The sequence below is a fragment of the Monodon monoceros genome, unplaced genomic scaffold (assembly GCF_005190385.1).
Source record: "Monodon monoceros isolate NGI ecotype Baffin Bay Population unplaced genomic scaffold, NGI_Narwhal_1 Super_Scaffold_4, whole genome shotgun sequence".
NCBI classification, from domain to species: Eukaryota; Metazoa; Chordata; class Mammalia; order Artiodactyla; family Monodontidae; genus Monodon; species Monodon monoceros.
Window position 1 is genome coordinate 14,041,137 of NW_021703781.1, and position 26,140 is coordinate 14,067,276.

The 26,140-nt window shown below is 42.1% G+C and overlaps 1 protein-coding gene across 1 annotated transcript; it reads left to right on the forward strand.

The window, feature by feature from the left end:
• The first annotated feature begins 534 nt into the window (after positions 1-534).
• Positions 535-25,740, forward strand: ZNF365 (zinc finger protein 365). Its single transcript, XM_029245621.1, has 5 exons — positions 535-644; positions 2,332-3,087; positions 15,626-15,806; positions 22,042-22,079; positions 22,815-25,740. The coding sequence occupies exons 2-5, from the start codon at positions 2,345-2,347 to the stop codon at positions 23,077-23,079; spliced, it is 1,227 nt and encodes a 408-aa protein (XP_029101454.1). The 5' UTR covers positions 535-644; positions 2,332-2,344; the 3' UTR covers positions 23,080-25,740.
• Positions 25,741-26,140: the final 400 nt, after the last annotated feature.

Here is a 26,140-nt window from a genome sequence, read left to right on the forward strand (position 1 = left end):
GTTAACTTAGCAGGAGGACACTTGCCAGGAAGGTTAGGGTAGACTCTCTAGGTTAGTTATTTGGGGATGTTAGGATGAAGAGGTCCTAACATATACACCCGGATCTTCCTGCTGGCAGATTTTCAAAGAAGATGCCCAGCCGTGCTTCATCCTGATGCACACTCTCCCGCTCCCCAATAACTGTGAAGTGCGAAAAAACCCTGCCAGGGCCTGCGGAAAGCGCAGCGCTTCCGAGGCTGGCACGCTTTCCTCCTTCCTCTCCAGGGGAGCGATCCCAGCACCGCTCCCGGTGATGTCAGTGGAATCCTGAGCCGGATCCCGCTCCACGGCTGGGGGAGGGCGGACGATGCTCTCGGCAGCTGAGCAGAGCAGGGGTGTCCCCTGCGAGACCACGGCAGTCCGGGACCCCCAGGCCATAAGCTCTCTCAGCGCGCGGGACCCCGGCGACCGCGCACGCCGCCCCCGCTGGCCCGCGCCACGCTCCGCCCTGGACGCCGCTCGTCCCGGAGCGGGGGTGCGCGGGGGGTGGGAGCGGACCAGCTCAGCCTGATTTACGGCTCTGCTGAAAACCGCTTCGCACCCGCAGCAGTAGAAGCGACGCGGCGGCAGCGGCAGCAGCAGCTGCAGGGGCAGCAACAAGTCGGGTAAGTGGGCATCTGCGCCCGCGGCCCGGCGCCGGGGGCGCGGCAGAGGGGGCCGTCCGGGCTAGGCAGTAGGTCCCGTCCCCGTACCACGGCGGGGAGTTGGGCTTCTCGGCCCCCGCCTGCGGGAACTCGTGTGCGCATGTATCCACTCTGGCACCGACGGGCTGGCACGCTGCGGGGCAGGGGCGGGGAGAGCCGGGACCCCCGAGGCACAGTCATTTCCAGCTTGCCCTGTCGTAGGCAGAGGAAATTCGGGCTTGTCCGCCCACCCTGTGAACTGGAGCTTCCTCTGGGCCATTGAAACCTTGCGTACTCCCGGAGTGCGTGATTACCCATTTCCCCATGCAGGGATTCCACCCCTTCCCCTTGCTCCCTAGAATCCCGAGTTCCCCTTCTTCACCTCTGGCCTGAGTTTCCGGCCAGGGTTGGCATCCTGTCTCCAGAAAACCCATGGTCCAACAGCCTGGTGTAGCACAGGAAGAGGGTCCCCTCTTTGGGGGCCAGAGGCTTATTAACCTGGAAGCTTTGCCTAGCTGTGTGGGGACCGTTGGTGCCTCTACTTCTGACGAGGCTGAGGGGCCTAGGAACAACACTTCTCAGTCTAGACCTCTGTTTGGGGCCCAGCGCTTGTTACATTTAAGAAGAAACCCTTCCTGGAGGGAATAGATAGGCGCTGCTTGTGGAATCGGGTTGCTAGCAGTCATCTGTTGCTAGGGCTAAGATAATAAATGTCTGCAAGGAAATAAGAACTTCCCGTTATTAAAAGAGTTATGCTGATACCCACCTGGTTCAAACTTTTGCCATCCTAGAGGTTTTCGTGTTAAAACAGACAGGACAAATCCAACCAGGACACCCTGTTTTAATAAAATCTTGTCTGTGGCCCCACTTAACGTTCAATAGTATTTGACATATTGGGTTTCCAGATTTCAGTAAATCTGGAGTATTGGGGGGCCATCATTATTATGATAACACTTTGATTTAAATCATCATGGCAATAATTTAAAAAAAATTAAAGGCAAAAATCTCAGGTTGAAAATTTTTCAGCTGATTGTGTGCTTAATGCCACTGCACCTAGTTTGAGTGATAACCTTTCCTAGACTTGAGGAAAGACTGCTGAGCTTGCTGTCTTAGGACCTGTTTTGGCAATTCATGTGAGTTTTTCTCATTTTTTTTTGTATTCATGCTTATCAGTGTCATCAGTAAAATAGGACACTTTTTTGCAGTTACTGTACTAAATTCAGGAGGGCAGGAAACTTGAATTCCACGTCGGAATCTGACACTGTCCATTTGACCTTGGATTAATTACTTTACCTCCTTGCTCCAGTCTTCTCATCTGTGGAAAGGGAATGTTACCCACCTTTTTTATCCTAAGCAGGGTTTGGCAGACTTTGTCTATAAAGGCCAAGTAGTAAGTAGTTTTGACTTAGCCTGCTGTAGAGCCTCTGTCTCAACTACTCACCTCTATCGTTTAGTGCGAAAGCAGCAGTAGACAATATGCAAATGAGTGGAATGTGGCTGGATTTGGCCCATGGATTGTAGGTTTTTAATTTTAGTAATAAGATATTAAATGCAAAAGTCATTTGGAATTTAAAAGCCTCTGTCCTCATGGAGATGATCAGCAACAATCGTTTCAGTAGCATTTTTTAAACAGACGTGCCAATTACCTGTTTTATTCTCCCCTGCCCAGGACTTTGAGAGTAATGCAACAGAAGGCTTTTGAGGAAAGCAGATACCCCTGGCAGGAGTCCTTTGAGAATGTCGCTGTGTGCCTGCCATTCCGCTGCCCGAGGTGTGGGGACCATACCAGATTTAGAAGCCTGTCCTCATTGAGGGCCCATCTGGAATTCAGTCACAGCTACCAGGAAAGAACCCTCTTGACAAAATGCAGCCTCTTTCCGTCCCTCAAAGACACAGACCTAGTCAGTTCCTCAGAACCCCTGAAACAGGGAAAATTGCAGAGCTGTGGCAACATAGTGAAGCAGAAACCGAGCTATGTTAACTTGTGTAGCATTTCGCATGAACACGGCAAGGACAGGAAGCCATTCGAGGTGGTGGCAGAGAGGCCTGTGTCCTATGTGCAGACCTACACTACGGTAGACCTACGTGCAGACTCGCTGGATGGCCTGAGGTCCAGTCCTGGCCTTCCCACCTCAGACACCAAAGCAGCTTTCGAGGCACATGTCAGAGAAAAATTCAATCGGATGGTCGAGGCTGTGGACAGGACCATTGAGAAGAGAATCGATAAACTCACCAAAGAGCTGGCCCAGAAAACGGCTGAACTGTTGGAAGTTCGGGCAGCTTTTGTGCAGCTGACTCAGAAAAAGCAGGAAGTGCAGAGACGAGAGCGGGCCCTGAACAGACAGGTGGATGTGGCCGTGGAGATGATCGCAGCGCTGAGGCAACGCCTGACGGAATCTGAAGAGGAGCTTCTCAGGAAAGAAGAGTAAGTGGCGTTGAAACAGGATGCTAACCCCGTTGCTTTAGGCCCTTCCCACCCCCTCACAAGTTACACTCGAATGTTAAGGAAGGTTTGGTTTTAATCACTTGCAGGTACCTTGGCTACATCTCCCATTGATATAGTTGAATGTAGGAGGCATAAGGCTTTTAATACTATTTACCCTCTCCACTGTGGTCTCCAGCTCAGCAACATGAAAGTCGAAATATCGAATTCCTTCTCACTTTGGAAACTGTAAACCACTACAAATAAGTTTTTTAGAGAGAGGAGTAGTGCCGTCTGTTCATGGGACCCTTTCCTGGCCGTGGTCGTGGGTGGGGTGGGGAGGGGGGGTGGGAGAGAGCTGAGAGGGAAGGCAGAAAGGGAGTACTAGGGGACCCTTTCCGTCTCACTGACGGTCTCCAGGCAATAAAATCAAGAACATGAGAGGCTGTCTTGTTCAAGTATACTCTAAATATAAATAATTTTGGCTTCTTTGCCATTTTGGATTACCTGTCTATATTAATTACATGTCAATAGCAGAGAATCTGTTAATTATAATTTTTATTTTGAAGAAGCAGACATTAGGATACCCAGAGGAAGCTTCTGAGATTTCCATACTCTTCTGATTTAAGTTTGAGAATTTTCTTTTTGTAAAATACTAGACTAAGTCATGCCTGCTTGCAAAGAGTTCACACGGGTTTTTACAAGTTATAGGTGATCAGAGAAGCTATTACTTTAAAAATTATCACACTTGGAAAAGCATTTCCTTATCAATGAGTATGGATTCAACCCAAACTAGAAAAGTATATGTAACAATGCAGTGTTATTTCCCAAATGCTTAATGTTGGATTTAATTTTAAATGGAGGCTCAGAATTCACAGAACCAAAGGACGTAAAAATTGATTGACGGAAACAGCCTAAAAGGCAGGTTTTCAAATAAGTTGAGTTCTATTATACAGATTGTCTTAATTTCATGCTTTCTTTGCCCTGTGGCACTCTTCTATTTTGTGTTCTCTCTTAAAATGTAGTAAATTAAAGCTTCTCTACTTGGTAAGAGGCTGAGAAACTCTATATATTAAAGAGATCATCACTTGCTATTACTAAATGCTTACTGCCTACCTAGAGGGAAAGCCTGCTCTGCTCAACTAGATGATTTTAAAATCATGTAGTGAGGACGGATTTGAATCAGCCATTGATTTACTGATACTCTGCTCCTAGGGAGATGATCTCCATCGAAAAATGTTTCTCTTTTGGTTCTTGACGTTCCCTGGTGGGAAGCTAGTGCCTTGACCTGCTGTAGCACCCAGGGTGACTAACACTGCACCACTGAAAAAATGGCACATGGGGTTGCTCTATGTGCAGAGAAAAGCCTAGAATTAAATTAGTGATATTTCTGTGTGATTGATGAGCATTGAATTTAAAAGACAACCAAATTAATTGTGTGCATTTACTTGTTTGTCATGTTTTATTTATTAAGTACACAGGTAATAACGGACATGGGATTTGGGGTGGTGGCTGCCTGGAGTATGGGAGAACAATGTGACGGTAGGGAGGAGCATATGGTTAGATGTAGGTTATTGTCAAGGATCTACCTTTTATTTTGGGTTGTGTGTTCGAGGGTGCTTTATTATTATTATTATTATTTTTTTTTTTTGCGGTACGCGGGCCTCTCACTGTTGTGGCCTCTCCCGTTGCGTAGCACAAGCTCCGGATGCGCAGGCCCAGCGGCCATGGCTCACGGGCCCAGCCGCTCCGCGGCGTGTGCGATCTTCCCAGACCGGAGCACGAACCCGTGTCCCCTGCATCGGCAGGCGGACTCTCAACCACTGCACCACGAGGGAAGCCCAAAGGGTGATTTATTATTAAAAATAACTGGTTAACTAACTTTAGTAAAAGTGGGCCATGCATGAATCCATAGTGATAATATGTTATATATGGTTAATCCAGTGCTGTTACCTGAGGACCAGTTAAAAAATTAAATATACTTGTAAAAAAAAAAATTTAATGGGGTAAAATTGTATGTGTTAAAAGTCCTCCCTCCTCACCAAACATCCCCCACCCCATCCTCTGGAGACAGCCACTGTTTAGTTCAGTGACTGTCCTTCTAGACCTTTCCTGTGTCCATACAATCATACATACTTTTTATGCACATACAGAGTTACTGTGTTTTCCCAAGTGGAATCATGACACATACTATTCTAATCAGTTTGTTATTGATGAATACATGGTTTTGTTCCATTTTTCCTGATGTTAAAAATAATGTCTCAGTTAACGTCCTTGTACATATATCTTCATTCATGTTTTTAGGTGTATACCTGAGGGTACATTATGAGTTGATTTTTAGTATGACATTTTTGAACTACCAGGGGAAAAAAAGCAATGACATTTAAAAAAACACCTTAAATGAAAATTCAGTGAAACTGCCTTAAACTTTTAAACATAAAATAAACAAAGTCTTCATTTTGTTAAGCCTTCATTTGGCCTGTGCCATTAATTTCTGTATTCAAGCCTCAAATAATCACTCTTTCTGTACATAAAACAGAACTGAAAGAGTCTTCTTTCCAGGAAGGACAGTGGAGCTCTTGGTCTGAGAGAGCAACTGTGGCCAACAGCCTCAGTGGCTACAGTGTCTAAATCCCCCACCCCAAAATGGGGAGCAGAGCAAGCCAGCTGCCCATCTGTCACACTACTGAAACCAGGGTGATTTGACTACATCTGCCTGGCTGGGCCACGCTCCTTCCTTCCACCACTCCCTCACAGTGCTAAGCCTTCCACCAAAGAGATGACCTTTCATATACGGAAGACCTGCTTGGCCAACGAACATACCAGGAGTTGTGCTCTCCTGTTAAACCCCTCCAAACGAGCTCTCAAGGCCCATTTGTGAGAAGAAGTAGGTTGTTACAGTCCCATTTGAAATTGACTTAAACTCTGGGGACCCTTTAAGACACAGATAGTAGCTTTGGTTTAAAAAAAAGCAAACACCTAGTATTTGACATTCACATGAGGCTCTCTTGCTTATGGATTTTCCCCATAACTTTAAAATTCTTTCATACTGAAAAAAAAAAAAAAAAGACTTGAGGGCTGATTCTGCCTTGAGGCCATCTATAGGCTGAATCAACTCGGATTACAGAAGTCATATATATGCTCTGTAACAGAGGAGACTGTTTGAACTGGCAGTGTTTTGTACTTTTGTCCTGAGTCTCATTGTACCTCCACAGAGAGGTGTCTGTATGTTTCTGGAGTGCAAATCCAAGAAAGAAACTGCTCATTGTCTTCACAAAGTTTGTGCAACTTTAAAAGTCCTATGGAAACAGGTACTTGTATTTACTTGTTCAGGAGTATTCAGAGCTTGTAGGGTAGCACTGCCCATGATCAGGTAAATCAGTCCCAGCCAACCTTGCAGTAAGGTGTCCGTTAACAAGAAAGGACAGATTGTAGCTGATTCCTGGCTGAGTTGGTGACCTGGGCTTTGGAGAACATCAGTGTAATAGCAGTAATCCTAAATTTACTTGCACACTCATCTGTTGGTAAGGTTGGAAGACCCCGACTGAGCACCTGTGATGTGCCCAGCACTGTGCTAGGTGTGTTTGGGGGACATGAAATTCTTGGTCTTTTTCCCTAAGGAACTTACACGCTACATAGGAAGAATAAAACATACCCATGTTCAAACTCAGGGTAGTTTGAAAAAGTGCTTACATACAAGCCACAGTTTCAAGTTCATGAACATTAGAGAACACATTTTCCCATGTGGTGAGGCCAAACTGAAGGAGTGAGGAGGAAAGGCGGGATTTGCATTGGTAGCTGGAGGACAGTGACATTGAAGGACATCAGAGAGGTGACTGTTGTAAACGAACCCTGAGGAGACTGTGTAATTTTAGTTCTGGAAGGTACCCACCTTCATTTTACAGATTTGGAAAATAAAGCCCAGAACAGTAGAATGACAAGGACAAAAATTTAGTAGCAAAGCTGAAACAGGAACCCAAGTTCCCTATCTCTCTGCTGAGCGCTTTTTCCATTAATTCACTGTGCTTCAGCCAGACTTTTGAAAATACGCTATTTGCCCAGAGTATCAAGACTTAGGTAATACCAAATCTGGCCCATTTTGGAATGGCTTGCTTCTCTGCTATGTTGAGAGGGCTGCCATGGTGACGTCATTTATTTTTCTGATGAGATTAAAGAAAATGTCAGGTGGCATCAAAGGTGTTGGGAAATGGGGAAATGGTGGCATCATCAGTACAGTTGATATTAAGCTTCTGGAACACCAACCCGGGACTTGTAGCTTCCAACAACGGCTTTTAACTTGATCCTCTGGATGTCTGTTCCCCGTCAGGGTAGAGTACGTGGCACTACCAGCCTTTGATGGCAGTGAGGGACCTCTTTGTAATTCCATCTCTAATTTCCATCCTGCTCCCTTGCGAGCTATGACAGATAGAATCTCTCCCTTCTTCCTTCATCATTTGACTTGTTCCCAGCCTGGTGTCAGCCAGAAGACAAATCTTTACTGAGTGCTTGCTGAGTGCCAGGTACTATTCTAGGTTCTGGTCATACAGTGATAACCAAATGAGTCCAGTTCCTGCTTTCATGACAGGAGTAGACAAGCAGATAAATTAGACATTAAACATCATTAGGGGTATGTTAAAAGAGACATCGAGGGGTGGCTTGAACCAGGAATGTCCATTTAGGTTTCTATCCAAAGCTGGCTGTAGAATGCTGTCCTTTGAAGGACAAGTTTGACTTGGTAACTTGCTTTGCACAACTAAACCCTCTTGCCACTCAATTACGTCTTTCCCGGTTTTGATCAGCTAAAGCAGTGCGTGGACAGCGTGGTCTCCAGACTGATCCATAGCTAGGAAGCAGGCCGAGAAAAATCATGTCAGATGTAGAGTTCAGTGGGACAGGGAGGTGTCTGTTTGCTCCACATTTTACTGCATTTATGTAAATGGGGCCTCTCTATCCAGGCTGTGTTCCATGCAGACTTACGAACCAATGTAGGAAAAACTGGATGTCAAATATTCCCTCTTAGAGATGGCATCTGGTAAAATTTGGAGACCCCCCCAAAAAAAATTTCTATTTGTCTCTCTCATGTCTGTCCCTCCCTCCCCAAACTACCCTTTCTGTCTGGACTGAGGGGCTTAGAATGTGGTTTTGATCTATTTATAAGAATAATTTGACTTTCTCCTTAGAGTTATTTTTTAAGTTCTTAATTAGAACCATATATTACACTTTTTGGTGTGTTCCAGGAAGTGAAAAAAAGAGAGATGAGGCAAAGGGCTGACAAGAGTAGAAATGTGACATGGCTCCTGATGTGGGGCAGGTGTCGATTCCACCCTGTGGGCCCCGCCAGGGATACAGGAGCTGACCCCGAGCTCTGAGTGTGCAGCCTGGCTTCCAGTGCTCGGAGGTGGTTGGCTCCAGCTTTATGATTTGCCTCGTGGCTGACATTACAGTCGGTCTGAGGTGTTCTGTGATCAGTAGCTAGGCTATTTTTAGCCAGGGGTATTTTTACTGTTTCATATACTTCTGAAGAGGTTCATAAATCAGTAATGCAAAATGAAATTTAAATAACTTGGTGGAACTTTGCCCTTGGGATAAGAAGCTGTTAAAGGTGTTGTTTAAGAACAGGAGAGAGAGGGCTTCCCTGGTGGCGCAGTGGTTGAGAATCTGCCTGCCAATGCAGGGGACATGGGTTTGAGCCCTGGTCTGGGAAGATCCCATATGCCACGGAGCAACTAGGCCCATGAGCCACAACTACTGAGCCTGCGCGTCTGGAGCTTGTGCTCTGCAACAAGAGAGGCTGCGATAGTGAGAGGCCCGTGCACCGCGATGAAGAGTGGCCCCCGCTTGCCACAACTAGAGAAAGCCCTCGCACTGAAACGAAGACCCAACACAGCAAAAATAAATAAATTACTAAGACTCCTACCCCCAACATCTTAAAAAAAAAAAAAAAAGCGCTGGATGTTTAAAAACAAAAAAGAACAGGAGAGAGGCATCAATTTTAGATCCCACCTTCATTTCTGCAGCAGGTACCTGTGTTGTAGGTTACTTACTGGTTTTATGCCCCAATACTTGTCTGGAAAAAGAGACAAGGAAACCTAAGTATCTTTTAGTCAGCGAAAGATTTTTGTCTAGAGATGTAGTTAGACATCTCATGCATTCAGCAGAAATTTGTGGAGTCTCTGTTGTGTGCTGGGCTCAACATTAGGTGCTGTGGGAATCACAGTGTAGGAGCAGGCCAGGGCCCTGAACTCACTGATTTTGTGATTGACGGCGTCAGTGGCACGACGAGTCCCTGCAGTGTGTGCTGTGATAGGCTGCATGGTCTGCGGGAGAATACAGCAGGTCACCCAGCCCACATTTAGGCGAGTGGAGCCCTCAGGTTAGAGGGATCATTAGAGTGGGGGCTTGGGAAGGGACCCTGGGGGAGGGAACAGCATCTGCAGAAGAAAGCATCTGGCTTGTAGGCTGAGTGGAGTTCACTGATGCTGGAGCAGAAAGGAGGTGATGTGCAGCGATGAGACCCAAGGGGATTGTAAGGCTAAAGGATGTCCATGAAAGGTGGAAACGTAGGGAGATAGACATGATAAATGGTTTGTGGATAGTAGATTACAGTGAGTGATATGATCAGTGTGTCCTCCCTCATTAACAATGCATAGTTTGGAACTTCCCTGGTGTAGTGGTCCAGTGGGTAGGACTCCGTGCTCCCAATGCAGGGGGCCCGGGTTCCATCCCTGGTCGGGGAACTAGATCCTACATGCCGCAACTGGGAGTCTGCATGCCACAACTAAGAAGTCCACATGACGCAACTAAAGATCCCACATTGCTGCAACGAAGATCCAGCATGCCGCAAATAAAACCCTTCGCAGCCAAAATAAATAAGTAAATATTTAAAACAAACAAACAAAAGCAATGCATAGTTCAATGCCAATGTAAAATCGCAATGAACACCACAGTGCATTAACGTGCATTTCCCTCTATCTCTACACCTGCTTCTAGAGTGTGTTGTTCACATGATAGTATATCTTCGATTTTTTTTTGAAATTAACCCATCTTTAACCCACCTCAGAAGAAGGAATTGAAGGGGTTCAATCTGTAAAAAATAAAATATTATCTATGTTTTAGACCTTTATAACCATCCTGTAAATAAATGAGTGCAAGAGTGAACAGATATTTTTTTCTCAATAAAACTTTGATTGTACTGAAGGGGCTTTTTCACTCAGTGCTTCCTTCTACTGTGTTTGTTTCTGAATGCCTGTGAATCTCAGGATACTGAAAGATTTCTAGGTCTGCAAATCATTCAGCATGATAACGAACTTCAGGCCAGTTTCTTATACTATAGTAGTATTCTGGTATCTTTTCCTTTAGTATCAGATATTGCTTTAAATAAGCATATTTTCCACTGAAGCTTAAAACCTGGATTTCAGTCATTTTTAACCTTTAAAAAAAAAAAAAAAGAAGTCAAAGATAGGGCTGGAAGCAGCCTAGAATCAGTTAATTTCCCCAGAGCTGGTCTGCACCCACACCTGGACTGAATTTCACGTTTGCCCTTATCTTCTCATCTGGCCTTCCAGCTTTACACTGTATTCTGAGTTAGGGTTGAGAACTTAAAATAAAACCACACAGGTCTTTTACTCTGCTGTCTGATAGCATGTGCTATTCTTTTTCTTAGTCACGTTCAGCCCAGCTTTGTAATTTTGTACTTATTTCAGTATTTGTTTCTTTTAAGGTCTGCTTCCCCCACTATGTGAGGGGTCTGTGCAAGACAGCCAGATCCAGCCTGCCACCTGTTTTTGTGGAGCCCCGTGCTAAGAATAGTTTTTATATTTCTAAATGCTTGAAAAAAATTCAAAAGAGAAATAATAATTCATAATATATGAAAATTATATGAAATTCAAATTTCAGTGTCCATAAATTAAGTTTTATTGTTACACAGCCTCTGTGGCTCTTTTGTGCTAGGCAGACTTGAGTAGTTGCAACAGAGACCGTATGGACTGCAGAGCCTGAAATATTTACTCTCTGGCCCTTTACAGAAAAAGTTGGCTGACCCCTGGTTAGACAGTAAGCTTCATGAGGACAGCCACCGGTTCATGAATGCCCTCGCACTAAGCCCAGTACCTTGTAGCATTCAATAGATGTTTGTTGAGTTCCTGAATAATGGAGTAAATAAATGTATGGATTGTGGCTGCATCGTACTAGAGTTCTAGCCCACGTCGTCCACCCTTACCAGAGTTCTGAGGTTTAGGATCACCCTGTACATGGCATGGCAGCAGTTCTCAAACTTTTTGGCCTCGCTTCCCCTTACACTCTTAAAAAAATCTGAGGACCCCAAGAAGTTTTCTCTGTGTGGGTTTTATCTGTCAATATTTACTGTATTAAAAATTAAAATTTAGAAAGTAAAAACACTAATGCATATAAAAATAATGATTAAATCCATTACTTGTTAACATATTTTTGTGAAAAAGAACAATTTTCCCAAAAACAATTTAGTGAAAAGAGTGGTATTGTTTTCAAAGTTTTGCGAATACTTTTAATGCCTGGCTTATTTAATAGGAGGCAGCTGAAACTTAGTTCTGCCTCTAATGTGTTGCAAATTTGTTGTTTTGGTTGAAGTAGATGAAGGAAATCCAGTCTCACACAGATATGTGGTAGGAAAATGGAGAGGTATGTTAACAGCCTTTTGAGAGAATAGTGGATATTCTGCTTTGATATTATGCCAGAGCTTGACAGTTGGTAGCTTCTCAAAGGTTAACTGCAATGTGGAATCTGAAACCACATCAGTGAACGAACATTTCCTTCTCCCTTCCATTGAAATCCATTGGTCTGTCTTGCACTTTGAATGGATATTTTACTGTTTGGAGTATAATGATTAAAGAAAGTACAAATGCAAAGTAGTTAAATCTCTGTCTTTTTCATTCAGGAAATTCACAAGATTCCTTGGGAAAATAAGACGTGTTTCTGGATATTGTTAATCCAGACTGAACAGGATGTGAGAGGGGGATTTGAAGTTGTGTACATGTGCTATTCCACAATTAATTACTAGTTTCTGTTCCTGTTTTTACCTAATACAGATACCCAAACAGAATCTCAGTATGAACATCTCCAGCCCTTGTCTCGTGTAACTTCTCTTTTAAAATTAAATCATCACTGTTTTAAATGTCTTTTTTTTTTTTTTCTTAGTTGATGTGAAACATCCATAAGCTGAAATTAGGTTAGCATTGGTGCCAGGTTGTTTGGAAGAAAGGGTATTAACTTCTTAGCTTTAGGGGACAAGATAATTGAATGAGGGAGGTTAGAAAAAGATGCTTCATTTTTACAACATAACACTCCACAATCAACTAGTGGCATTAATGTTTTAAAAATTTTTATATGGAACCGGTAATAAAACATCACATGATTTAAAAATGTAGCCACAATCATAAGCTGTATTGCATTCAGATTTGTTTTCCTGCTTTTGAGATGTTAATTCTGTGGGATTAAGCTGTCAAATATTGCTGTCTTATATTCTAAACAGTAACAGCCTGAGAGCTCAAGAATAGTAAATATGCACAGAGAAAAAAAAAGACTGGAAAAAATACACCAGAATGTTCACAGTAGTTACCTCTGGGTGGTAGGATTATGGGTCATTTTTTGTTTCTTCCCTGTCCTTTTTAAACATTGACTACAACAAATATTTATTGAATATTATGTGTCAGGTATTGTACTGAGTGATGGGCTTACAGCAAAGAACAAAAAGCTGATTCAGTCCCTGCTCAGTTAGATCTTCCATAGGTCACTTTTTGTATTTCCCATAATAAACATGAAATATTTCTGTAATGAGATAAATATAGCAAATATTATAAACCAAAATGAATTGAAAAAATACACTGGCTCTTTTTGCTATGTTTTTGGTTTTGGTGGGCGAGAGGGTTGTGGGTTTTTGGTTGTTTCCCCTGTAAGTACCAATTTGGAGACTGGTTTATGAGTCAGTTATCCTAAACGTCACCAAACATCACCACTAAACATCACTTGACTCCAAATGAATTGAAGCCTTGATATTGGAAAGAGGAAGGAGCAGCCATTTCCTGGGCTTTGTTTTCAGCGGTGCTTTTGAGCTGTGTGAAGATATCCCATCCAAGCGTTCTCAGTTGTAACTAAGAACCATGACAGGGCTGGATGTGGCACCTGGGTGGACCCTCCACTGTTTTGCTGCTGGTTGGGGTTTGTGACTTACCTAGGAGGCAGGTCAGAGCCAAATGACGGCAGAGCTTGAAAACTGGCTTGTATCCGTGGCTTGAACAGCTTGGAAAGTGCACATCTTCTATGCAGGGCTCATACGGAAACATCTGGAAATAAACTTGAAACTTAGTGATGAAAGAGAACTTTCCAAAAGGACTCTTATTTCCTATATGTGACTACTTCTTAGCTCCTGAAAGATAATGGAATTATTATGGGCTCTGGGTTTATGTTTGATCTGGATAGGAAACTAGAAAAAAGGGGACTGGTATGATGAGCAATTTTTGGAGTGAATCATTGTTAGAACCAGTCTCTTTTCTGTTTTTATAAATAATTTTATAAATATATGATATAACATTTTACAGAGACGTTTGACTCTGTAGGAAGTGTCAGAAAAGTTTCAGTATGGCCAAGTGTGATGTAATATATTTATGAGAGAAAAGTCATGACTAATTGTAAAAGTGGCTCCCTGACCAGTTGTACAGAATAAAGGATCTGGAAGCCACCACCAACTGTTTTGCAAAGACCTTCTTTGAAACTATGACTTCCTGAGCTGAACAGCCCTGAAGTTCTACTCTCAAGAAATTATGGAGCTTAGCAGAAAATAAAAATCAAGTGGAGGTTGAGAAGATTCAGAGAAGGCAATGAATTTAATGAACTCTCTAGAACAACTGCATGAGGTTAGATTTAAGAAAACATTTAGATTTTTAAATCTAAAATGAATGAAGTTTAGGGGAACAATGATCAGAGTCCTTAGAATCTTGGTTCTGCGTGAGTAGAACATGGCCAGAAACATGAGGGACTGCTCTCTGAAGGTTGCGAGTTCAAAGACACATAAAGGAAATACTATATCCAACAGGTAGTGAAATTATGGAAATCAGTAGCTCCAGTGAGTGTGACAAAACATACAAAGGGGATGGCCAAAAAGATCTTCATGATTTCTTATTAAGTGAGGCAAATCAAATGAGAGAATTGTGATACTGTATACCTATTGGTAGTACTGATTTGTGTGTGTGTGTATGTGTATATGTAGAGATGTTTGTGAGGATGGTTACCAAAATGTAAACAGTGGTGGTCTTAGGATAATGGGGTTTCAGGTGATATTTTCTTCATTATATTTTAATGTGTTTGAATTTTTTATAAAGAACTTATTTAGTTATAATTCAGTATTTTCATACTTGCATTAGAAATAAAAAGATATAAAATAGTAATATAGTTATTAAAATTTTTCTGGATTTCTGAATCACAATGAATTATGTAGGTAAAGGTATTTTGCTCAACTTTTTAGGGAAGGGCAACCTGAACATTGCTTCTCCTATGTCAGCTAACGTAGCTTCCCCAACAGACCTTGGATCTACCTCAAGATGGCAGTTCTTGGACTGTTTCATTCTTAGCTCAAAAATATACTATTGGGGCTTCCCTGGTGGCGCAGTGGTCGAGAGTCCACCTGCCGATGCAGGGGACGTGGGTTCGTGCCCCGGTCCGGGAAGATCCCACATGCCGCGGAGTGGCTGGGCCCGTGAGCCATGGCTGCTGAGCCTGCGCGTCTGGAGCCTGTGCTCCGCAACGGGAGAGGCCACAACAGTGAGAGGCCCGCGTAACGCAAAAAAAAAAAAAATATATATATATATATATATACACACTATTGGACATGGTGACTCCTTTTATATGCTTTGGTGCTCAGTGTGGCCTCTTGCTTCCATACTTCCTTCCCTGTAGTCTTTTCTTCCCCAATAGCCAGACTTTTCAAATGTAAGTCAGAACTTTTCTCAAAAGTGGCCAGTGGTTTCCCATCTCATAATAACATCTGGCACACTGACCTGTGAGGCCCCGCCTGGCTCCCTGCTCTGGCTGTCCTACCCTCCCCACTCTGCTCTGTCCTTGCAGGCCTCCTTGCTGTACCTCAGGCCATTCTGCACATTCCCACCGAGCACCTGGCTTGCTCTTCCCAGCTATCTGCATGGCTGTTCCTTGCTTCCTGGTGTCTGTTCAAATGCTGCCCCATCCAAAATGTTGTCCTGACTTTGCTTTCTATAGTTTCACTTACTCCTTCCCTTCCTCCGTCATTCGCTGTCCCCCTGCCCTGTTTCTCCTTAGCACTTATCACCATATGACATATATGTTTATTTGTATATTTTATAGTGACTATCTTCTTCTACTAAAATGTAGCCTCTAAATGTATCACTTAAAATGTAATTTTATCTCTTTTATCATGCTGTGGCCATACTGCCTAGGGCAGTACCTGACACATAGTAGGCACTCAGTAAATATGTATTGAATGAATGAATTCCTGTCTCGCTTCTCCATTTTGTGTTCTGATGTTTTTGCCTTGCAGAGAAGTGGTTACATTCAACCATTTCCTGGAAGCAGCCGCTGAGAAGGAGGTTCAGGGAAAAGCTCGGCTCCAGGATTTTATTGAGAACCTGCTGCACCGGGTAGAACTGGCGGAAAAGCAGTTGGAGTACTATCACAGCCAGCAGGCCGCTGGCCTCTGCCGGGACACCAGTGAGCACGTGGTGAGTCATGCAGGCCCCGCACCAGGTGTGAGGGCTGTGATATATCAGGTGGGGTCAAGGACAGAAGAAAAGGGAACTGGGGAATGATTTGTAGGAATTTTCTAGACGTCATTTGAAAGCACTGCCCTGGCCATGCCTGTGTCGGGGAAGTGATACAGGTGAGTTCAAGACACTTGGAAGTAAGCTACATTCCTGGATGCACGGTCTCCATTTCTTCACTCTCCAGCTCCACACCAAGCTGAGTTGGTAGAAATATTTTTATATTGTAGAATGACAGTCCGAAGTATACAAAGAAATCATCTGTCCCTACCTTGGTGTCAAGTATATTGGAAGTTATTATCCTGTTTTGGAGCTCTTCAAGGAATCTTCTGAAAACTTTCATGCTTCTTAGTTAGCAAAATTTAACCACATTTTTTCTTTAATAGGAAGGAAAACACTATTTGGTAGTCTCTATAGGTGAAACATTCTTTAAGTAGATTTTCAAAAAGACTAAGAAAAATTCACAGGTGATATGCTATAATACATTTTTGCATACAATTTTACATATGGTTTCAGGGACTTAAAAAACGCCTAGAGCCCAAGTGAGAACCCTGAATATGGATGAAGGTCCAGACTCTCATAAGTGGCTTTTTTTTTGGCTGCATTGGGTCTTCGGTGCTGCGCGAGGGCTTTCTCTAGTTGTGGCGAGCGGGGGCTACTCTTTGTTGTAGTGCACGGGCTTCTCATTGCAGTGGCTTCTCTTGTTGTGAAGCATGGGCTCTAGGTGCGCGGGCTTCAGTAGTTGTAGCACGTGGGCTCAGCAGTTGTGGCACACACGGGCTTAGTTGCTCCACAGCATGTGGGATCTTCCTGGATGTGGATTGAACCCATGTCCCCTGCATTGGCAGGCAGATTCTTAACCATTGCGCCACCAGGGAAGGCCCTCATAAGTGGCTTGATCCAGATTACCTGGTCTCTTCAGAGGGTGGGGTGTTTACAAATAACCATGCTGTAGGTGTCAGAGGTGGATGGCCATATTTGCCCTCTATATAATTTCCTTGGTGGTATAAACAACAAAGCCAAAGAATGGATTTTTGAAAACCTAAAGTGGTTTATTTATAACATTTTCATTATCCATTGAATTTTATTTATGCTTATTACCACCTTCCCAGAAGATTTAAAGATGATTCATTTACTAACCCCCAAATGGACTATATATATGAGGAAAAGAAAAATAGGGAACATTTATGCTAACCAAAAGGTTAGTAAGGTTGCTATTGGTGGATTGAAAAGTTTAGGTTGAGCAGTCTGGAAGCCAAGATTAACAGGATACATGATTAAATAATCGAAGAAGGAATGAAATGAAAGGCATGTGGATAAAGAAGGAAGACCGGAGGGAGAAAGACAGCAGGAAAGAACAGAGACATGGAGGAAGGAAAGAAATGAAGAATCTTACACAGTGCCTACTGTAGTAACGTTCCCTCAGCCTTCGAGCCGCACAGTTGGGCAAGCGCCAGAACTTCCCAGTCAGGAACAAAGTAGACTGGAAGGAAGTAAATGTGTCATGTTTGTGAGGTTTCAGTAACTGTCATCAAAGCAGTTTCAGCTACCTGACGTATTTATTATTTTCCAGGTGGGTGTCTGTGGTCCCCTGAGAAGGAACGTTTATTCCCCTCCTCGATTCCCCTGTCACCTCCTTGGGAAATGCAAGAGTGCAGTCTCGGCTGGAGGGACACTCTGAGCCCTTTCCTGCCTCCTTCTTCCACCTTGCCATCTCTCAGGGGAGGGTTGTGGCATGAGGTCACCGAGCCCAGATGTGAGGTGAGAGGGCCTGGCTTCTAGATCATTCCCACCCTGCTTCTGACTGGATGAGACAGTTTGTCTTCCTGGGCCTATCATTCTTCTATAAAATGAAGCAGTTGGACTAGATGCTGTATAAGGGCTTTTGGCCTCTTAAGTTCTGTGATCATCACCTGACTTTGGTGGTTAGGAATTCTAAAATTAAAATGTAGCCATGATATTTTCAGTATTTAGTCTTATTAGTAACCCAGAACTAAGAAATGTATAAATTATTAGTAACCCAGAGCTAAGAAGGTCTCAGAGAAAATAATGGAAGGCAATGAGAAAGAAAGGAAGCCCATTAGTTCTCGCCTTTATTTACATTTCTGTGCTCACTTCTTCTGCTGACTTTACTTTTCCAGCTTGGAAACTGAACACCTTTTAAAAGACATGGCCAGTCCTTACTTCTCATGCTGCTGTATCATGTAATCAAAAGTTGAACAGCATCTCAGCTCTTCTAGTCAGATGTATAGATATAAAATTATGTGTGTGTATGTGTACACATAACATATATATACACACACGCACACATAAGTATGTGTATATACATACACACACACACACATATATATACATGTACATACAAATACGGTAGGACATTTAATTAATAAATATTTGTTTTTGTTCTCTATGTCCCAAAACCTGACGTCATCTGCCTTCTTCAGATTTGATCTACATAAGGAAGAGTTGACTAATTCGGATCAAATAAAGTGCAGTTAAGATTGTAGCAGTGAATTTAGAAGTGAGAGCTGTCTGTGAGTAGGGCATGATCAGGCTGTAGTGAGGTGAGCTGACTTTTGGAGGGAGAACACACTGCCCTGAGAACACCAAGAATGAGATGTTTAATTTCTGAAAGTATGGGCAGATGTCGTTTCCCCTGTTTTCATGTATAGTCCTCTAAACTCTACTTTGGACCATAGTGTACCACGTTATGAGACAGTCTACAAACCCTAAGACCATTTTACCTTTTTACTTAGTCTGTTTCATCATAATAAAATACATTCACCACGTCTTTGATGTAATCAGACTGCTTGGTCTGGCCTCTCTGGTATCTGTGGCTATGGAAGAACTTGGATTCTTTTAGCAGGAAAACCTTTGAATCGTATCTTTAGTAACCTGTTTGGCCCAGCTGAATGAAAGTGCAGGGCACCAAGAAGCCTGGGCTTCTGGAGCCTCAGCCCCGCCCAGGAGAGCTCCTTGCCGCAGTGCACCCCAGGATGGAGCAGAACTTTCTGACTGACTCCCCCCACCTCCGCTCCCTCCTCCAGAACAGTGGGGAATGCTGTCAGGAGCCTGGCTGGCTCTTGCCATCTCCAACAAGGCTGCTGTACAGAAACAGTGTGGCCTTGTCATCTCCCTTCTTTTCCAGCCCCCAGTTCCCTCCCTCTCTCCTCTTCCCTCTTTTTCTCATTACCACCTCCAGAGAGTAGTGACATTTCTAGATTGACGTGTTAAATTGCTTCTTTCTAAGATGTCTTCTAGCTTTAAGATTCTTTTGTGCTCTAGAAGAATTTCCTTCCCCCTCATATTTAGTGCCTTTTCTGAAAAAATGTTTCGGCGTATGTATCTTTCCCTTAATCCTCTTGAGCATTTATGTTCTTTTTCACCTGGCTGATTTCTAAAAATGTAATATGCTTACTCAGGTAATTTGTCTGTATGCTCAGAAACATGCTGTCGAATTAGACACAAAGTGACCTAATATCTCATCTGCCAAAATCACTCAGAGAACTGCTCAAATGGAAGGTCATGAAATAGCTTGGATAATCTTATTTTAAGCATTGCATTTATTTCCTGCAGGTTGCTAAATTAGGACTAGCAGTAATTCATTTAACATATTTACTGGGGATGCAGGGCTTACTGGGTGCTGAGGAAACTGCTGTGAACGAGATCGATGAGGTCCCTGGTCTCAGGGAGGAGGGGCACACAATAAGCAAACAGATAATGAAGATAATTTCGTATAGTGAAGATCCTACTATAAAGAAAAAAGTAAGATGATATGTTTGAGATGGCCACTTTAGCTTTAGCAAAAAGCTTTCAAAAAAAGCCTTGCTGAGGAGGCAACATTTGCACTGTGACCTGAATAACAAGGACGCAGCTCTGTGAGAATTTGGAAGTGGAATATTCTAGGCAAAGGAATAGGAAATGCAGCTGCCTCAGGAGGGAACAAGCTTGGCATGTTTGAGTGGTGGGTGATAAGTCAGAGAGGTAGGAAGGATCCAGATCAGGCAGGGGCTTCTTGGTCATATAAGGAGTTTGCATATGTTCCACTGCACACGGGGAAGCCATTGGAAGGTTTTAAGTAGGAGGTGACCTGTGTTTTAGCAAAATCACTCTGCTGCTCTGTGGGGAATTGACTGGAGGGGTGCAAAAATAAGCGACAAGTTAGAAAGCTCTTCTGTTGTGGCAGATGAGGGGGGATGGCAGCTTGGGTAGAACCGAGTAGAGAGAGGTGAAGGGTATCGGATATGTTCTTGGAGGAAAATTGACAAGACCAGCTGGCCTTGCTGAAGGATTAGATTTAGCTGGCGAGGGAAAGTGAGGAGTCAAAAATGAGTCCAAGGTTTTGGCCTCAAAAATTGAGTATATACAGAGGGGAAGTTGGAGGAGGGCTAGGTGTCCAGTTTCTCAAAACCTATAATAACCTGAGACACCATATTTGTCTTTTAAGTACTTAAATTGGCTCTCAGTGCAAGGTTATTTATATTTTTTCAACCTGAAACCTTGACCAAGGACTCTCTTGATCCCCATCTTCATACCCTCCTCTCCCTAAATAAAAAGAAGACAAAGTAGCTGGACCAGGAGAAAATGGAGGTAGGTAGTTGGGCTAAGTGGGAAGAGCATTTCCATCTGCCTGAGGCTGTGGAGGCCTCTTGTGTTCACAGGGAGGAGAGCACATGAAATTCTTTGGTGCCTGTGATATTGGCCCCACCTCCACCCCAAGCCTCATAATCTAGCAGATCACTGTTGGCCTTTTCCCTGTGAGAGAAGCACACACACACACAACTTTTGCATAAAATTCCAAAGGGAATTATGTACCCATATGCAATACATCATTACACTATATGCTTGCATACATACATAAAGTTGAACATATTTTGTCGTGCCTCAATAATAATAATTTTTTTTTAAGTGGGAAAGTATTTAAAGGAAGGAAAACCCTGTAAGTTTTTAGAGTTTATATACACACTAAAACCCATTCAAGGAGCCCAGCTGATGGGGAGCGGGGGCAGGCGGACTGGGAGAAAGAGGGTAGAAATGCTGATGCCTTTGGGGTTCCCGGAAACTACCAGTCTGGTGTTTGCCGGAGCCATCTGTTCCCCCTTCTTTGTATATTGCAAGACCTCATGACCCTCACGCAAGGAATGTGCCTTTTTCTGTTCACGTTTACTACTCTCATGCCAAACCCAGCCAGCGTGGACAGGGTCAGCAATAATGCTGACTTTCAGTTGTGTCCCAAGGCAGAAGGCAGGAGTCCCATCTTACCTTCCTAGGCACGTGACCCTCAGAAGTCTGCTGAAGAAAGCTGCTTTCTGATTTGCTCCTGACTAAAGCTCAAGCTTCACACAGAAGACCTGGAGGAAGATCCTGTTATGCTGAGCTTGGTTTCTCCAGTGATTTGAGTATAGAGGGATGCATGTCTTGGCCACGCTGCGCCAGGATGGCCCTTTCTCCACATTCTCTTTGTCGTCCTCTTCTTCCGTCAGTCTGCTTGCAGATGTGACGCCACTTCTTTCAGTAAAGGCTGCATGAGGGAGGTTGGGAATATGCTATAAATACACTTGCCTATAAAGTGTCTGGTGACATGTGGAACACAAAATGATAATTATCATTTATTCTGCAAATGATATTCTGAGCCCAACCACAAAAGTGCATGCAGATATTTTATTGAGAGTGGAAAATAACCTCAAAGATAGATGGCCTCAGGACATTTGTGGAGTTGGTCTTCGTATGCTCTCATTTTAGAAATGATGTATTTTAGGCAATAAACATTTTATGCCAATTTTCCCCGTAGTTGATACACTGTGACCAGACATAGCTGTAGTAAATTAGCTGCAAATACAGCCTGAATCAATCAAGAAATAATGGCACATCATTCCAGTTTTTAAAAACATGTTTCTTCAAGTGTTGTTCTCTTGAGGGGCTGTTTAACTTTTTGAAATTTTTGAGATCTGCTGATACTGGCTTCTTGGAAATCTCAGAACAGGGAGCCACAGAGGCTTCCTGAGTAAGCAGAGCTGAGCATGAAACGTTCTTGTTCTCCGCGGTGATGGATGGTGCCATGGGCAGTGATCCCGATACCAGTTACCGGCTTCTTTAATGGGAATACAGTTTCTTAAAAATATAAGCAACGAGGATTTTAAAAACCGAATCCAGCCTTTAAGTGAAGTAATGTTTTGTCTTATTTGTTTTCCTTCAGCTTACAGATATCTCTTCAAATAGGAAATCCAAATGCCTGTATGTATATCTTTTTATACTTAGGCTATTTGATATTGTTTGCATAATATGTGTTCCTGTTGCACTTTATATGATATCTATAATATAAGTGGATTTGAGAGTTTCAGGAGAAAATTTACCTGCTTGTGTACCTAACTTTCTAAAATGTGGATGTGACTTTTAACTCTGCTAATAGTCTGTGAGTATACGGCAGTATGATAGTAATGCAGGAGTCTTTTTAAAATATTGTATAATATAACTTTCTCTTATTGTGCTATAGTGTAGTCGTAATATCTCTATAGCACTATTAATGTAGTGTGCACACTAATTTATATATATATATATAAATTTATACTGTGAATCATATACTTTATGATAGCTGTACTACAGATTTGTTTGAATCCCCTAGAAGTCACTTAAAGAGTCAAGAGATAAGGGTTCTGGTCCCATCTTCTCCATAGACCACTGTATGTATTACCCTGGATAGTCATTTAAGTTTTCTCTACCTCAGTTTTTATCACTGGTAAATAAGACTAGTAATATCTCCCTGGGAATTTAGTATCATGAGATCACTTCATGAAGGCCATAGAAATTTTTGGAAGAAAAATATCAATATATATTATTTGTTTTATTGGCAGCACTATTGCCACCTTAGCATGCAGGAGTGATTGTTCCATGAGTAGTTTTTATTCTTTTAAGGATTTAAAGAAATCTTTCCTTCTGCTCATCTCCTTCCTCCCCCCCAACCATTTGTAGAAGCCGAGGGCACCCACATTCTGTGTGTAACCACCCTGATCTCAAGACCCATTTCCATCCAAAGGGAAGGAGCTACCTGAAAAAAGCCAAGGATGACAGAGCCAGCATGCAGCCTGCTAATAAGTCCACGCACGAACAGGCCGAGTCCGCAAGAGAACTCTGCAGACCAGCAAAGAAAGGGGAGCCTCTAGGATTCACCCGGAAAGGAAACATAAGGCCGAAAATGGCCAAAAAAAAGCCAACAGCGATTGTGAACATCATCTAAAAGGGTGGATGGCTCTGGACAACCACCACTGGGCTTTGGGAATGTTGTTCTAGGGGTCAGTAATGTTCTTTTAGACACAAGCCATCATAAAACACATTTCATGTCCATACAGGCACCTGGATTAACCAGAATTTAACAAACGGAAATCTCGGTGAACCAGAATTTTTTACAAGTCCCTTTTGGAAGCAAGAGGCAAATTACAGAAAGAATTTTTTAAAAATGCAAGCAGTCTTATTCCAAACTTTTAGTAAAATGAAGCTCCACCTTCTAAGATGGTTAGCCCGTCTCCAGCCATTTCCACATCTGGAGTTCTGTGCAGTGGTTAATTCTCAGGCCCAAGGCCAAAGAAGATGTCAGGCACTGGAAAAAAACTCCACCTGTGCCCCCTGCTCTGTGAATTGTGAGGCAAGGAATGGGAATGTAAAGTCCTGTTAATAGTAGTGAAATAAACATATTTTTGTTTGTTTTTAACCTTACCCTCAATTAATTTGGGAGCTTCCAAAATAAGGCTCTTTCCCTGAGTATTCTGATTAATCAAGATTTCAGTGTTTGGGCTGCTTCAAGGACTCGTTCTGTCAGACTTCAGTTGTCATTCCAACAGACTGTTTTCTAGTTTGTTTCATGCAGGTTTTTGTTTCCCTGGATGCATGTTTATTCTTATTTTGATGCACCTCCGTTCTCTTCTTTGGCTGAGTATTCTGCACCCTAAGACCAAGCTGCCAGCCTCTATCTTAATAGCTGCTTCTACTGCTATGGTTGGGGAGGATAGTAAAACACTTTTGATCGGCACCCATCACCAGTTCAGGGTCTGAATGGTTGGATGCCAGTGGATTGCACATTTAGTGCATTGTGAGCCATCCCAGAGACACCACAGATGTTACTCAGCCCTTTCCTAAGACCTGCTTCCCGGGGGGTGTCAGCATCCTCTCTGTTAGCTGTAGGCATGACTTTCTCCTTGCTGGCCTAACTTTTTCCACCTCCTGCTGCTTCTGTGCCCTTTTATGACTAAAATACATGTTCTTACCTTTCAACCAAGTATCTGATGTATTTGTTGTATACGGCCTTCTAAAGTAATTTCTGAAATAAACATTGCATGTGGGATCCAGAATCTGAGATTGTCCTCCCCGCCCTGCCTCCCTAAAATGGCCTTGGTTTCTATAAAGAACCATCTGTTACGAACCTCCTGCTTTACAATTTTCTTCAAGAATGAATTTCCGTGTTACTTTTTTTTTTTTTAAATTAGCAATATCATCAGGTCTCCTGCAGAGTTTACAAGTGCTGACATTCTTTTGGAAATAAGAACAATTATGTCCACAAATATATACATTTATTTGTATAAATGTACAGCACATAACACATACAAAATATATATGTCAAGTATATTAATAATTTATTTTTAAATACTCATGAAAAAGGTGTGTGTTTGTGGTGGGTGGTTTTTAAACTATGTATTTTCATGTAAATTGAATTCTCTTATTTTAAAAATTAAAGCTGTAACCTAATTAACATTAGTAGAATTATGATTGTTATTGCAATAAGCATCAGATTAGGAATGCATTAAAAATAGGTAACAAAGCAATTACTTAAAATGCCAGTAAATTGAAAAGTGTAACTTATACAAATGCTTTGAACCTATCGTAGTGAAAATGTTAATTTTTGAATCTTCACCTTGACTTTTGGCTCATGGGGGTGGGCTTTTCACGTGGCGTATAGGCAACTATTAAGTGGGAAAATACATTGCTGTGAATATCACTGTTTAGGCTAACACTAAAAACTGTAACGTTATAATAATTATTTATTTGGAGAATTAATCTCCTTCAAGTTTATTTATTATTGATGTTTATACCATGATTGCACTTTAGCCTTTTACATACTAAAAACTAGACTTGTTTGTTGTATTGCATGCTCTTTGTCCCATAATGTGTGTGTGCAATGACAACAGTTTGCTTTTAAAGGTGATAGAAGCCAGATTTTTTCCCCATTTTACTTAATGTAACTTACATTTTCAATTTTCATTTAATATGCCTAGAGGGCATGACAGCTCTCTTTGACAGTGGTACCCAGTGACCTTAAGAAAGCACCATAATATCATATCTACTCCATGTACATTACACAAGAGAAATGATTTTAAGGTTTATTATATTAAAAAATTTTTTTTAAGTTCTAACTAAATTCTGACTCTTACATAAGGAGATGCATTATGTATATTGTGCTTCCTTAGAGACATAAATTTGCTTTTGAGACATGGGAGCCACCTCATTCTAAGGGATATCCCATTTACATGCCTTGGCCTGAGTCTTGTGCCATGTCCAACTTGGGTCTTATTTTTAAATATTTTCTGTTTCTTAATAGGCAGTCAACCTTAGAATTGCTTTTTTGAAGAAATCACCAAAGTTTCTGGGAAAACATGTTCAAGTTTAAACTGAAGAATGGATCTAATTTTATCATTTGCTTTGTAAGGAAGAAATCTTTATTTCAAACCTTCTTTCATTCTCTTTTCCCAAACTAGGTTACAGATTCTTAAATGCAAAGTTCAGATAACTTAGACACTGTTTTCCGGTATTCTTCAGGGTCATTCTGTTGTATGGAAGTAGGAATGTTCTGTTCCCAGATTTTAAAAAAAAGTTTTTAGATTATGAAATAATAATAAAGCTATATTTATGACTAACATGTTGGTATGTTTTGTCTAGTTGAAGTGTTTCCAGGAAACCAAGTGTGCTTGTCTATTAACAGTGAACAAAATAGTTCTTCATGAATAAGTTGTTCATTGTACATATAAACACTATGATCTTGTACCTATAAATTTTCTTGAGAACTTAGCTTGATCTTTTTTGTTTATCATAATACTTCTATCTAAAGGTTCTTTTTACATATGTTCACACTCAGAAGTCCTCATTAAAAGCTCATTTGGCACTTTTCTCCCATCTTCCTCCACAACCATAAGTAATTTTCCTACACTGTATTTTTAAACTTATCAACTTTTAGCAGAAACCATGAACAGATTTCACAGTGTATATCCCAGACTATATGTGCTATACATTCTAGTCATTACAAGGCTCAG

Bases quoted from the DNA above. Each gene is read 5' to 3' on its own strand.
- ZNF365 (XM_029245621.1), top strand. From the start codon at position 2,345: ATGCAACAGAAGGCTTTTGAGGAAAGCAGATACCCCTGGCAGGAGTCC. The intron at 3,088-15,625 runs GTAAGTGGCGTT...TTTGCCTTGCAG, and splicing joins GAGCTTCTCAGGAAAGAAGA to AGAAGTGGTTACATTCAACC. The intron at 15,807-22,041 runs GTGAGTCATGCA...GTTTTCCTTCAG, and splicing joins GGGACACCAGTGAGCACGTG to CTTACAGATATCTCTTCAAA.